General features: G+C 28.7%; 3 protein-coding genes across 7 annotated transcripts; 1 reads left to right on the top strand and 2 right to left on the bottom strand.

The window, feature by feature from the left end:
* Window positions 1–2,667: 2,667 nt before the first annotated feature.
* LOC132949793 (cullin-4B) lies at window positions 2,668–8,046 on the bottom strand. Of its 4 annotated transcripts, XM_061020878.1 has the most exons (3): window positions 7,859–8,046; window positions 7,650–7,793; window positions 2,668–5,468 (listed from the first exon to the last, which is right to left on the bottom strand). In XM_061020878.1, the coding sequence occupies exon 3, from the start codon at window positions 5,425–5,427 to the stop codon at window positions 3,184–3,186; it is 2,244 nt and encodes a 747-aa protein (XP_060876861.1). In that variant the 5' UTR covers window positions 5,428–5,468; window positions 7,650–7,793; window positions 7,859–8,046; the 3' UTR covers window positions 2,668–3,183. The 4 variants fall into 4 exon arrangements, with proteins under 4 accessions (XP_060876861.1, XP_060876858.1, XP_060876860.1 ...); XM_061020875.1 differs by having other exon boundaries at window positions 7,650–8,046; XM_061020877.1 differs by lacking the exons at window positions 7,650–7,793; window positions 7,859–8,046 and adding an exon at window positions 6,840–6,983.
* A 2,100-nt stretch (window positions 8,047–10,146) lies between these two features.
* LOC132949796 (uncharacterized) lies at window positions 10,147–11,158 on the top strand (the record flags this gene model as incomplete). The annotated part of the gene is made up of 3 exons (XM_061020880.1): window positions 10,147–10,493; window positions 10,548–10,752; window positions 11,096–11,158. Coding segments are annotated over 3 exons (615 nt in total), but the record flags the coding sequence as incomplete, so codon positions are not given.
* On the bottom strand, window positions 10,358–15,108 carry LOC132949794 (cellular tumor antigen p53-like). 2 transcript variants are annotated; one of them, XR_009665134.1, is made up of 9 exons: window positions 14,660–15,108; window positions 13,454–13,624; window positions 12,220–12,418; window positions 11,907–12,132; window positions 11,626–11,839; window positions 11,378–11,539; window positions 11,231–11,312; window positions 10,580–10,645; window positions 10,358–10,485 (listed from the first exon to the last, which is right to left on the bottom strand). XR_009665134.1 is itself a non-coding variant. In XM_061020879.1 (7 exons), exons 1-7 carry the CDS (start codon window positions 14,717–14,719, stop codon window positions 11,268–11,270), a joined length of 1,077 nt encoding a protein of 358 aa, XP_060876862.1. In that variant the 5' UTR covers window positions 14,720–15,108; the 3' UTR covers window positions 10,749–11,267. The 2 variants fall into 2 exon arrangements, 1 of the variants encoding a protein (XP_060876862.1); XM_061020879.1 differs by lacking the exons at window positions 10,358–10,485; window positions 10,580–10,645 and having other exon boundaries at window positions 10,749–11,312.
* Between the last annotated feature and the right edge of the window lie 61 nt (window positions 15,109–15,169).

Here is a 15,169-nt window from a genome sequence, read left to right as displayed (position 1 = left end):
CTAGAGGGATAATTTATTCCCATATTATATTTTGTGTAAACAACTAAATATTAAGGGGATTCGATACCGTGATTTTCTGTTTTTGTCTAACCTATGCACGACATAGTAAAGTGCCAGAAAAAAAAAACGATCAATTCAAAAATAGAAGTTACCTATATCATATACTTTTATAAAAATATGATTGTGTTAGTCGCAGTCTTGTGTATGAATACAAATTAGTATGAATAGTATTTTCTGCTTAAGAATCTGGAGATTGTAGTTTGATGCTTTAGTGTTTGTTATCACTGTAAATTTTTTTCAAATTTGTTTTTTGCTTTCTAAAATGCATTTGCCAGCGGACCCCTTCCAACATATTTTTCATTATACCAACTCAAATTGAATTTTTGTATAGACTTTAAACATTCTCTATGAATAATCCTTCTTTGATGAACTAATTAATTTGTCTAGTTTTTTCTGTTTAAGATTCTGGACATTTTAGTTTGAACTCTTTAAGGGGATTCGATACCGTGATTTTCTGTTTTTGTCTAACCTATGCGCGACATAGTATTTTAAACGTGATTTTTGCCAAACATTCCAATTGATCTATTAAAACGATAAGAATTCTGAAAATAGATTTGAATTTTTCGTCAAGTCTACATGAAATCGACTTTCCCACATGTTTGATATTATTCCCCAAATTCCTATAAATGTCATATAAAAAAGAATATTTAAAAATTGTCGTGTTTAATTTTTGGAGAAGTTAAAATCAAAAAATCAAAAATGTGGAAAAGTCGATTTCAAGTAGACTTGACGTCAAATTCAAATCTATTTTTAGAATTCTTATCGCTTAATTAGATCAATTGGTGTGTTTGCCAAACAACCAGTCTAAAATCCTATATCACGTGTGTGTTAAGCAAAAACAGAAAATTACGGTATCGAATCCCCTTAATAATAATATCTATAGTTCCAAGATATGAGTCTAGATAATAATATAGTCATTTCATATAAATACATATAAACATGTTTTGACATTTTGTCAAAATTTACAATAGTTGATAATTTGTTTTTAGAAAAAAAATTGAACAAAATTCAATGCATTGTAGAATATGTTTAATTATAAATTGTTATAAATATTGAAAAAAAAATCATGGGGGGATCTATCCCCCCCTCATCTGACCACCACTGTATCTATAGTATAGGTAAAAATGATAGGCACCTACAAGTGTTTGAATGATATAAACAAATATCAATATCACTTCTTCTCATTATTTAATATTTATTATAAATTCTGATTATTGTCACGAGAAATGTTTTTGGAGAGTTATTTTGAACTCTATGGCCACTGAATTCAACTATCAGCACGTCGACACTGTAATACCGGTGGTTATAACTCCTACATTTCTATCCTTCTTTCCTCGAGGATATGCATTTTTTACTATTAGACCACGTAATATAGTGTCATGTATAAATTGTATGACATAAATAATTCAAAGAGGGGGGGGGGGCACTCTCACCACCATGCCACCGGTTCCTGACCTACCTAACACAATTCGTTCTCATACTTTTAATTTTGAAATACCATATTTCTACTAATTTTTATGACACTATAATCTGTTACCAATGGCAACCATTTAAATAAACAAAATATTTTTCTGAGCCAAAACTAAAATCTAAGTCTCAAGGAATGCATTGTTATACATAGCTTTTATTGAAAAAGATCCAGTATGTACATAAAAAGGACAAAAAAAACATTCATTTTTACATAGGTTCCTACAGTGACATTGTGAAACCGCTATATACCGAATATCTACTCTCACTGAAGTTTTTTTTCGCTATTCAGGGCCTCAGAGGATTCAGTTTGTGGTTTGATACTTGGGTGTCCAATAGGGAAGGTTTTACTGTATCTTGATTTAATTATGTACCCAGGTTATATTAGCATAATAGGGCTCCAAGGTAGATTATAAAATACCTTACAAAGTGCCTACATAATAATAAAATATGAATTTATAAATTAATAGGTTAACTGTTAGGCATCCCCCACAATCGTCATAGTTAATCTTTGTTTTACACCGTCATACAATGTCTATTCATTTCATTTAACCCTATTATTTAATTTGACTAATAATATTTACTTCAGTATTATTCAATATGTATTAAATATATTATATTATATTATGGTACCAATACCAAAATTTTAAAATTAAGACATTCTAACGTTTCATCATATTACTACTGTGGTTGACAAACAGAAATCCAGAAGTGACTATAAACACCTACACTTTGCAATTATTAAAATTAAAATTAATGATTTCCAATGGTTAATTGTAAAAATAATATTACATTGAAAAAAACAAATACAGTTAATATATTCCTTAAAATTTAATATTAAGCTTAAACTTTTAAGTAGGTATGAGTGCTTAACATTTTAAGTATTTTTTTGGTTTATTTTCTTGTAGTTCTGCTACCATATTATTGTATTAAGAATAATCATGTGCTTTGGCTTGCTCAACCTCGATGTATAATAATATTATACATTTAATTCAATTAACACAACATTTATAACGATTATAGAAAAATATTAAATCAAATAAATACTTACTACAGATATTGTACTTATTCTTTTGATATTATGCCATAAAGAAGATTGTTTCTAACTTTAATTAGATATAAAATAAAAATACAATCAACTATGAATTTTTCATATTTTTACAACAATTTTACAATATTCATACAAAAAGTAATTTACACTACTTTTTTAATTTTAATTTTAACAATATAAAATATAATATTCACAAACACGTATGATCTTCTTAAATTAATAAAATGTATTCATTATATCTGAGGTAAACACAGTAGATAAGTGAACCATGTCAAAATAAAAATCCAAATTAAACAAAGTCGACACATGGATTAGATGCTTAATTAAAATAGAAAGAAGAAAACGTATTCCATAAGAAAAATCATTACTGTATTAAGCTACTAATATAAAAACAAGATAAGTACTATCATCTAACAGCCACACTGTTATTATCATGCGATCCTTCACTGATATATTGGGAAAATATTTAAGGACCGTAAACAATCGTCTTGTCAGTATATTTTCTCTATAAATAAATACATTATATACACACATATAAATTTGAAAATATACATTGACATAATTAAAAATATATAAAGAAAGCAACATAATTTCAGAAAAACAAATTATGCAATATAATTATATTGATTAGGATTATCTTTGTCTCTTTCCATATAGTCTCGGTCAATAAGAGACTCTATGCGTTTCTTTAAATCGGCTGGCTTGGCAGGAAACTTGAGCTGATTGAACAGTTCACTGATCAAAAGATTATGCATGAGTGACTTGCGCATTTTCATTATCCTAACAATAGCTGCATCCATTTGGTACTGTCTATCCTGATAGACTCGTTCTTCAGTTGCCTTCTGCTCTTCATTTGTTTCTTTCATCTGCACTTGGTTGATTTTAATTCTATATAACTTATTACAAAAATCATTGTTGATGGAAAACTGATCAATATCACCTATTTCCCGTCCTTTGGGCACCTTTATCAACACTCTTGCTTTACCACATGCCAACGACTGCAGTGTTCTCCTCAATTCAGTATCTTCCATGTTGGTCGCAGTTTTTATTTCTTTAAAAGGGAGAGTTTGATAATCGTTAAACAACAACAGCACCATTGCTTGGAACAAACTAACCTGTAACTCTTTATTACCCTGCTTGAACTGAGAACGCAATACACAATGACCTAGAGTTGGCTGCCACTGTAATTTTCTTCCATTGTGTTTGGCTAGGTAAAACTTATTAAAACAGTCTTGATATTCAATAATTTCGTTGGGCATAGCCACTTCTGTTACGACATAAGTTGGCCAGTGCCCCATAGTCAATATGTTGACGGTCATGTCAATAACAGAGAGTTGAATATCTTTAACATGTGCCAAATACTGTTTGTAAGCCACATTTATATCTTTACTAATCTCCATATCTTTAAACATGCCCTCAAGTTTGGATGTAAACCCTCCACCACATTCTTGTTTTAATTTAGACAGCATACTTTTTTCAGCATCCACGCTTGCAGATTTTCCAAGCAACAATCTTTTAGCTAAATCCTTTTTGTAAAAAGCTTCAAAAACATCTTTGCCATGAATGAACCGAAACAGAACCATAATTTTATCTAAAAGTTTCTCTAGCTCTTCTTCTGTAGATTCTTTATTTCCAACTTTAAGTTTAGAGTCAACAAATTTGGCAATAAGCTCAGCCGGTTTATTTGTTCGTTGGTTAACAAAATTTTCAAATGCTTCTTTTAAACTGTTACCAAATTTCTCATTTGCTTGGAAACATTTTTTAACAATAACATCCATTTTGTCTTTGAAATCTAATAATTCCTGTACCATAGTTTTATCCTTTTCTGGGTCTATAACAATAGTTCGCCCATATTTTTTTATGTAAGCATTAAAATTTATACAGAGCTCTGCAAGTCCTTTTTTTACACGTGTCAATAGGCTGTACATTAACTTTAGATCGTCCAGTCTATTCTCATTGAGCAATTGTTCCAATCCTTTTTGTAATATGGAGCTAACATGTTCGCTTATCAATTGTTTTTCAACAGTGTGTATTAGTGACCACTTCGTAGATGTATCTAAATAATGAATGAGACGTTCATTTTCTTCATTTAAACGCTTCTCAACATGATACAAATATTCGGAAACTTCAAGCTCAAGCATTAATCGTAAACCTTCAGTTGCATAAAGACGTTCAGTGGCTTGTAGGAACTTTCCTTCAAAAGCATCTTGATAAATTTTTAAATCAGAAAGCATTCTAAGCAATGATTTGAGCAATGTTTTATCTACCATATCACCTTGTCTTTCTTTTTCTATGAGTAGAAGCAAACCATCAACTGCTCGATTTTGAACATTAGTGTTTAACATGATATGATGACGGAATAAATTCAAGCCCATATCCCAAATGGAGTTAACATTAGGATTTTGAAGTACATAAGTTCGGTCTAGAAATAGAAATATACTACGTATCATTAACATTTGTTCACAGTGTGATGACCAATGATGGTTTACTTTTTTTAAAAATATGATTTTATCATTTGTTACTTCAGTAAAATTCAATAATAGTTTTTTAACATGTGCTTCACTAAGCTCAATAAGGTTATTATACAATGCTGCAGCTAAATTATTGTTGCACATATTTTCTACAGCTTGATACAGCTCTTCCATGGTATATTGAATAGCAGTTGAAGTTTGTATGGCAATAACAGCTTCGCGTAACTTCTTCCATGTTTGTTCCTGATAATTGTCAGGTAACATAGGTTTCTTTCTGAGATTTTTCACTACTAGCTTTTTTGTAGGATTGGATTTTAATGATGCATTTAACGACAGACCATTCAATGCCGTTAAATTAGACCTTTTTGTATCTGCCATGATTAATTTTGTAGGGAAGTTCTTCAATCAAAAATCAATTTCTGAAAAAAAAAATATTTTAGTTCAATTATAGGTATTATAAATAGTCATACACAGTAACAGGTACACAATTTATTCAAATATAAATTGTATTCATAAAATAACATTCACTTGTCAAACTAACACATATATTATGTCAACCAATGATGACTGCTTATACCTATTATATTCCCTGTATTTGCCTATACTATAATTACAATAAAATATAATATAAACTATCAGTGTTATATATAGGGGGGAGTTATATAGGTTCAATCCCCCACCACCGATAGTAAAAATTTGTATACAATTATTATTAATAATTATACTGTCGGACTTTTTATAATAGTAAGTGCACAGTATTACAATTATGTTGCAACTTGTAGAAGGCAGTGTTCAAAAAACGAAATACCTAAATTATTATCTACTCGGCTGAAAATAATCGAATTCTGCCTTGTTTGAACTATCATCTACATTTTATAAATTTTCAATTGCAGTATGTCGCCTAATTTGTATATATTAGTAATGATCCTGTATCTAATCAACTGCTATGATATTATATTAGAAACACTTATTTGATTTTGTCATGTTAAATACAATTTAATAAGCATGATTTTCTGAATTTCACCCACATGTGTCATCACTATCAACATACAACAAAGTAAATTAGCAGAACCAATTTTGTGTTGTTAGCTTTAATATTAGAGTAAATTGACCTATTAGAAAACTTAAAGATATAAAAGAATGTAAAATAAATTAACTTAGAAATGTTCATAAGTCATAGGTAACAAGGGCTTTAACACTGGCTTAAACAAAATTGCAAAAAATCCTTGTACAAACATAAATAATGTACTAACCTTTATGTTTGGTAAAATGTAGTTTTATCATTAATATTATAGCTAACAATGCAAATTTGCTATGATGTATACTAATTGTAAGACAGAGATGACACTTACTAGATGTGAAAAGACAAACCAACTTCTATTTTTTTACTAGGTAACATTTATATTCACTGAATAATGACTATATAATGGTGGAGTGGGAAATACATTTAGCCTCACGGAAAAATACCAACAAGATCCACTACTGACATAAATATAAAGCTAAGTAGAAATTACTAAAATTAATTATTGAAGCAAGTCGAGGTGTTAATTATTACCGAATTAAAAAGTAAAATAGGAATCATGTGTAAAATAAGAGTAGACAATATAGGTACTTACTTATTTTAAATCATTTCAAAATTATATTTATATTTTATTCGATTCAAACGCAATGAGGACAACATCAAGGAGATCAATCATCAATGTTAAAAATATATTATAAAACGGCCTTGAATAGTATGATATATCTATTGGTCATATAATTATTTTCAGAATTTCAGACCGTTTACTCACTTTCGATCCTGATTTTTAAAACGCAACGGATTCGTAAATCGTCGTAACATAATAAAAACTACAATAATGAAGGAAACAAACATAAACAGACATACTGCGTCCATACAGACTACAGAGTACAGACGGTAGTTACATGTTATCTATTTTCAATATTACAGAGGTAACTCAGATGTTGGTATTTGGTAGTATTGGTATACCGTATACGCTTATCACGTTTCTCAATTTCTCCCTGTTGATTACGTATCCTACACTTCCACCACCACATAAGACATAACAATAACAATGTTATTAGTTACCACGGAAAAAATGAAATTTGAAATTTCGCTTGAATTTATTATTTTATATTTTATCATCGGCGTCGGACTACACAGTAATAACAATCACGAAACACATTCATTTATCATTATAATATTTTAATATTTTATTATAATTATTGTTGTATAGGTACACGTTATATTATATTTTATATTATCAAACAAGTCGCTACGGAGCACATTATAAAACAGTTCTTTAAAATCATAGATAGTACATAATATACAATATACATGTAATATCTATGTTTAAAATCGTACTACGGAGTACGAACTACGGACGGAGAACTCGGCGCTAGGTCTTGCCGGTAGTAAGTGTCGAGCCCAGTGGCGGCGGCGGCGTTAGTGTCAGACGCCGGTTGCGCGTTAACCGCAAACGGGACAATTTTGAAAATGTGGATGCGACCGAACACGATATTTATACAGTTAACAGGCCCTACAATGGTATTTTCTATCATAAAACGCGCGCATAATGTTATGTCTATAACTGTGTTATTACCTCAGTCTGGGCAGACGAATACGTCTATTGTCGGTGCATTGCGCGATGGTTTCCTGAATTCTTGCGCTCGTTGGAATGGCAACGGTGTACGATTTTCCGAGCGGACGCTACTGTGTAACGCTTCGGATGATCGGACGACGATGACTTAATGTAAACGAACAACAATAGTTTATTAATATAATAACAAAATAAATACGAATAACGCTCACCGCTACATTTAATTCAATCGTGATAACCGGGATTCCGTATAAATGATGATTATTATTATTCCGTAAACAATTTTATTATTATTGCTACTCATATTATTGTACCCCAACGTTGTTTACGGGGTTACCAATAGCCAACGCGCGTAAACCATGCACGTGTCGTGCATTGCAAGCGCTCCGGTGCCAGTGTCGCCACCAAGAGCCGCTGGAGTTTTACTGTAGCACAGATAATAGAAGAACATCGTGACCACCACGGTCGTCTTAAGAACATTATAAAACCACCTTGTTATAAACTTATCTATGGTACCGAGCTACCGGTGAATACTGAATGGTGATCGCAAATCGCAATACTTATAACGCGAATTAAGATATACTTAAATACTTGATATATCTTAATTCGTGACTTATTATAAGATAATATTATTTTAACTTTTATAACTTATAATTATTAAATTATTATCATTCAAAGCGTAACTAGGAATCTTTACACCAGAGTCACGGGAGAATAATTACGCCCATCAAAGACCCTTTTTTATTTTTAGGTCTATATTATTATGCCTAAATTTAAATTTTTCACTGCATGCGGCCCCAAAGTAATTTTCAAAAATAATATTTGGCACTTTCCAAAATCCTAGTGATGAGTGGGGATTGCTGACTTAGAAGCTAAAGGCTACAGACACCTGTGGTGTTTTCAAGGAAGAGGGGTGGGTGGGGTTATATACGTATAATTCCAACGGAGCTTAATATAGATATTATAATATATTATTTAATTATTATATTAATATCATAAAATGTTAAAATTCAAAAAGTATAAATATATATTGGTGATAAAACTACCTCCAAAACGCCGACGATTTTGTACTAAAGGTAAATACTTACGAAGAACCATGGTGTTTCCAGCATATCATGTTTTAAGGAGTAATATTTAGGCAATTCACATGATCATATGAACATTTGGGCAATGTGAGCACTGAAACAAGGCTTGAACACTGAACTAAATCCTATTTAGTTCACTGGGCTTAAAACTGATTTCAGAAACCAATATAAACCGTCATAAAACCAAAAATATGGATACCGGTATTAACTTCAAAACCAAAACAGAAAAAATTGAATACCTGTGTTATAATTTAAAACCAAAACCTAATATATAATTTAAAAAACGGTATTTTTTTTGAAAATCTTTGTATCTTGAACATTTTGGAAACTTTCCCGGCGATTCAAATAAATTAATAAACTAAACTAGTTAGCCTAAGGCTAAGAATGAACGTATATAGTCCAGGTTTTAAAACCGGCATAAACCGTTTAAAAACTGAAATTGGAAAAAGGTATTATAATTTAAAACCAAAACCGAAATCGAAAACAATTAAAAACTGTTACCTATACAAAATCGAAACCGAAATATTTTCAATCGGTTTCAAGCCCTGTGTGTGAGTAGTCACTAGTCAATGAACATTAGTGTGTGTATATGAGTTTATTCGTTAACGTAACAAACATCTAAATGTTTCTTGATAAATTCTTCATAATTCATGAGATGAACAGGTTATAATTTTCAGAAAAGCAAATGGTACTTGGATTTTACACAATAAACAATTTGCACTAAAAATAAAAGTCCAAATTAGAATTTTGATGCAGCTAAATTCAATTGTAAATAAAAATCATATTATATTAAAGCCTGAACAAACATTTCTGATTAAATCATTGATCTTAACTTTGTGAAATATTATGTAAGTTATAAACGTACCTTCTTATTTATAGTTTTTAAATCCAACAAGATGGACTGATATACCTACCTATATAATATTATAGTCCATGACCAAGCTGAAGACTAGTTAATTCTTGGGAATACACAATGAAATAATATGTGGGTTGTGGGTTTAATATAAATTATAATTTTTATTCAAGTTACATAAATGTCCATATTGCAAAATCAGTTAGAAAAATAAAATATCTGTACCCAGTGTCCCAGCCCCAAAAACATATTCATGTTAAAATATCTAGGAGGTAGCATTATGTTAGGAATTTATTCTTATAATATTAGTATAAATATAGATATATAATCAATGATAAATGATAATACATTTGGTGCTGATTGAGAACTTTGATTTTAAAATTGGACGAAGTAGATGTAGTCGGCTGTTGAGGGTTTTCTTTTTAGTTTAAAGTGGGGGCCCCAAGTTAGTATTTTATCATGAGTGAACCCGAGATAATTGTCATCAGGAGATGATGGATTTTGAGTACCCTGAAAGTTAACAGCTGAATGGTCAGTTCTTTTTAATGAAAATGACACATAATATACAGATCTGTCTGGACTAACAAAATTGTTTTTGGTTTTTAGAAAAATTGAATCGTCAAAGCAAAGTCTAAAACTGAAATCTTATGTGTTGGTAACTGCAGTTGAAGCTACAGTACTTATTTGTTATTGTGCCAATTTACAATTTACTTTACAAACAATTTCTGGAGAAGTAGAAAACATCTTGACCGCAAGTCTCTGCAAATATGCCACGAATAGAAACTGGCGATTATTTTGGAATCAATTTCAACAACACTATTATTGTTGCGGTAGTTCCCAAAATATTGATTGGTACCAAACAGCTTGGGTTTCACCAATTGTTTTATCTTCATTTTCTCTACTAAAAAAGTAAAAAATAATATTTCATAAATTGGGATAATATTATTTAAAACTTTATTCAAGATACACACAACGTAATGGAAAATTAATTATACCTGCTGCTCCCATAAGTTGTTGTTTACCTGACGTTATTTGCAATACATTCACCGATTGTGAACAACCTGATCCAGAAAAATATTATCAAAATAGTTGCTCTTCGATAATAGCTAATCAAATAAACTCTATAGCATACACAAGATACTCATTTTACGCTATATTAGTTATTCAGGTAATAATAATACAAGTGATTAAAACAGTTAAATAATAATATAAATATTTTAATAATGAAGTAGGTGTACAACAATATTAAGGTGATATCCAATTTACTTTTTGTAGGTTAAGTTTATCATTTTCAATAACATTATTTTTTCTCACCGAACAGTAAATTAATTAAATTAGTTTTCTGTAATAATAATTTAAAGATCAATACTCAATATTTAGTTATAAAATTCTTCTGAAAGTTTTACATAGAACATAATTACAGTATATTCAGTAAAATCTATATGTATTATGTATACTATGTTATCGTTATAACAATATTCACAGCTTAATTTTTATTCTTTTTATTTTAGATTATTTCTGCTGTTGTAAAATATGAAGGCTACATAGAAAATAATCACAATCCAAAATTATAGAAGAGAAAGATATATAATTTTTTTTACATTTTAGAAGAAACAGTTAGTGTTTTAACTTAATAATTAAATTACTTTTACAATGTTATCATTATCACATCAATGGCTTTTTTTAATTTATCTGAGTTAATTGGTTTTCCGAATCAGCTTTGTTGTTCTAAAGAAAATGAAAACATTTTTTTAACTTATTTATACATTTTCAAGCAATATCTTACAACTTACATGATTATTATTTTCGGATTTCACTTGAGATATTAGATCAGAAAGCATGCTAATCAAAGGATGTGAGTCTATTAAGCGATCTTCTCGAACGGCACTGCCCAAAAAATGACCATGTAATAATTCTAAAGTGCTTAAATATAAGTGTTTTCCTAGAATAGGTAACTAAAAATCATTGTATTAATAACATTTTTTTTTATAAATATTTTAATTTGTATGTTAAAATTGATTAATATAATAAAATTGCTTACTGATGGTAGATCATACGTTTTTTCTTCGGTATTATCACTATTAGTTTTTGGTATTTTTCCTGGAATTTCGTTATCCTCAATTAATGTTGTACGTTTGTTAAAAGCATTTACTCCATTTATTCTTTTTTTTTCTATTTCTTCTTCTTTTAACATATCTCTTCTTGGACAACTACAAACTTTTACACCAATTTTTTTTCTACCTAATACTTGTCCACTAAAACAAAACAAAAAAGTATTAGATATATTGTTTAAAAATTATTATTACACAACAGACATCTTACTGTAAGGTTTCTAAAGTAAAAACTACATAAATGGGTCTTCGGCTAAGACTCATACTACAACTAGATTTACACATAAATTTATATAACACATTGTAAGTTTTAAAATCTGAACAAGGTACAAAATTATGAACAATGGCAATAACACTGTGCCTTTGGCTCGTGTGATTTTGTTCATATACAGCATCACTCTGTTCACACCAAAGTATATGTTCCATTTTTTTTCTATCTAAAATCAAATTAAAAACAAATTAATTTAAATAGTAAGTAAAATTAACTTTGAATGAGTAGGTTCATAGCCCAATATTTTTTATACCACACAATTTATCCTGCATAATATGTATAGGGCAACGTTTGATGGACAACTGTTGAAATTCAGAATTTGCAAAAATTGGTAATGCACGTATTTGAAGATTTTTTATTCCTATTAATCCAATATCATCAAATTTCCATTGGAACTGAATAGGCAGTACTCGATTCATATCAATGTATACTTTATTTAAAACGGCTGAGTACTAAAACATAAAATATTCATCAGATGAATTCCTAATTTAAAAAAAAGACAGTTACAACTTACGTATTAAACAGGATACATAAAACATTTTGATAAAATTAATAATACAGAATTAGCACCAATTAAATTACTACAATATTTTAGTTTTACAAGAAATATTAGAAATGGATTTAATGATAATCTTATTTATTTATTCAAATAAATACACATAACCTAACCATTATAAGTTATGAGAGTAAATCAAAAATGTTATTTCTATTTATAATTTGATCTAAATAAATAATAATGTGTTTTTTTTTAGAAAATTACAAATTATACAATATTTTATAATATACCAAGTTATTTTTTTATCAAAGAACACTTATTATTTAAAAACCTATTTATGTTATTAAAAATATTAATTTGCATGATTTTAAGAAGTTACAAATTATAATACAATATTTTTGAAAAAAGCTTAAATTTTTATTATTATAATTTTAAATTTTATTACTTTTTTTAATGACAACATACATTTTTAAATCCTTGTTTCAAAGCAGAATGATTTTCAGAATACTTTGATGTATTAAAATTGTATATTGAATGAGCAGTTTATGAGTTAAATTTTTTAAGTATTTAGAGTTTAGATTAGTGGAGTGAAGTGGTCACGGTACCTTGGAAAATGTTGGCCCACTACTCATTTAAGCTTTAAATACTTGAAACTAATTAACTACTTCGACTTATTTGATTTTTATGTAAATCTAAATAATCCAAATAATATTCTTCTGAGATATAAGGATTTAAAAATGTATGTTGTCATACAAAAAAATAATAAATTCTAATTCTAATTTTTTTTTAAATTTTATTATTTTGAAATAATGAGTGTTCTATGTTAAAATATTCAGCTGTGATAATGAAATATGTACCTTTAAAAAATAGAATTGCTAAATAATATTTTTCAACAATAACTTTTAAGAAGTTTTTTTAGTATTAAATTAAATTTACTAAAGGCAACAAATAGTTAACTAACAAACTATTTACAGTTAAAAACAATACTTACCATCCAATGCCTTTTAGAAATTTCTGTAGAATCTAAAAAAAAGTCAAAATTAAATTGCCCAGGATAATCTTCAGTACAAATTTGTAAACCAGTTTGTCTTAAATGTTGGTAATAAGATTCTGATTCCTCACTGCAAGATGGTGATTCAGTTTCGGCTTCACTATTGACCACCTAACATTTATCATTTTCAGTACGTAAATAGTTAAGTTAATGCTTATTACTTAATATATTAGCCTTATAAGTAGAGCGCGGATTTCTATGCAATTGCATATTTTTTTCCTTTTAATATTTTTGGATTGTTGTCAGTTATCTCCACAAATCATCATAATTTGAAGCTAATGGAAAAAATTTTTTTTGCATATTCCTGCATATTTAAAGGTTATTGCATATTTTTGCATATTTTGGCAAAATTCAAAATTTATTGCATATTGAAGCGAAAATTTAAAAAAATGTATAAAATAATATTTTGTCAAGTAGAAAAATTAAAACTAAATTTCATAGTCACTAAATAATAATGTATATATATATTTATTTAAACCTTTATAAGATAAATAATCGATTACGACGTAAACTTAATCGCTCTTGCTGTGTCAGTCGGTTATTGACATACCACTTGGCACTCGGTTACATCGTTTTTCGTTGTCCGTAAATCGTTAATATGCCGAAAATAAATGTGTGTCTACCTATAATCTAAATTGCTCTTGCTGTATCAGTCAGTTATCGACATACCAGTATACAATTGAGTTTCGTCGATTATCGTTGTCCGTAAATTGTAAATATGCTAAAAATAAGGAGTTCGTTTTCTAACAAAATTCACGAATTTAATAAATAAATAATAAATAAAATTTTAAAAATAAATTAAGTTTTTCAGAAAATTCCGTAAATTTTTTTTTATGAAGTACCTATTTAAGTAATTAATTATTATAAGTTGTATTGTAAATTTTAAATAAATAAAAAATGTTTGCATATTTTTTACATATTTTTATGATTTTGACTCCATATTTTTTGCATATTTTCATGATTTTTACTGCATATTTTTTGCATATTTTCATGATTTTTACTGCATATTATATGGCATATTTCAATACTTTTAAGTGCATACAAATCCGCGCTCTACTTATAAGTTATAGTTATGCATTTATTTTTTTTTCGTTAAACTAAGATACCTACTAAAATACTAGTAGATAAACGTGAATAATAACTCACCTCAATTATTTCCTCATTTTCAAATTTAATAGTATCCATTATAATATTACATGAGATCATGCGACACTTGGAATAATATATACCGGTATAAAGTCTGAATAAATGTTACAAGTTTAAAAGTTTAACATTCTGGGCGATTGTGAAGCATGTAATGACAAGTTATTTCAAGTCTAAACAAGTTCAGAGTGTCAGACTTCCAGAGATAAGATTAAAAATACCATCGGAACCACTGCCATGGTAACAACAACTGTTGTCTACGTTACCGTGGACGACTTTGCATAGACGATAGACCCAAGCTGGACGTGTATCATTGTATCAATACTGAATACACCTTGCATAGACCATATTCCAGCTTATAACTTATAACTTAGATCATAATAATATCCTAAATCATATTAATATGATCATAATATAAGCCTATAATAAGCATGAACTATACTACTATAGGCGACTCATGACTACAATTATTATCTAATAACATGCAATATTCTGTATGATGTTATTCCATGA

This window comes from Metopolophium dirhodum, chromosome 7, assembly GCF_019925205.1.
Source record: "Metopolophium dirhodum isolate CAU chromosome 7, ASM1992520v1, whole genome shotgun sequence".
Classification (NCBI taxonomy): domain Eukaryota; kingdom Metazoa; phylum Arthropoda; class Insecta; order Hemiptera; family Aphididae; genus Metopolophium; species Metopolophium dirhodum.
The sequence above is the reverse complement of the archived record's forward strand: the minus strand, read 5'-3'. Positions and strand labels throughout refer to the sequence as shown.

Coding starts and splice junctions, on each gene's coding strand:
- LOC132949793 (XM_061020875.1), bottom strand. CDS start 5,427: ATGGCAGATACAAAAAGGTCTAATTTAACGGCATTGAATGGTCTGTCG.
- LOC132949794 (XM_061020879.1), bottom strand. CDS start 14,719: ATGATCTCATGTAATATTATAATGGATACTATTAAATTTGAAAATGAG. Junction 13,625..14,659: donor AAAATGAGGAAATAATTGAG/GTGAGTTATTAT, acceptor GATAAATGTTAG/GTGGTCAATAGTGAAGCCGA. Junction 12,133..12,219: donor TATGCAGGATAAATTGTGTG/GTATAAAAAATA, acceptor ATTTGATTTTAG/ATAGAAAAAAAATGGAACAT.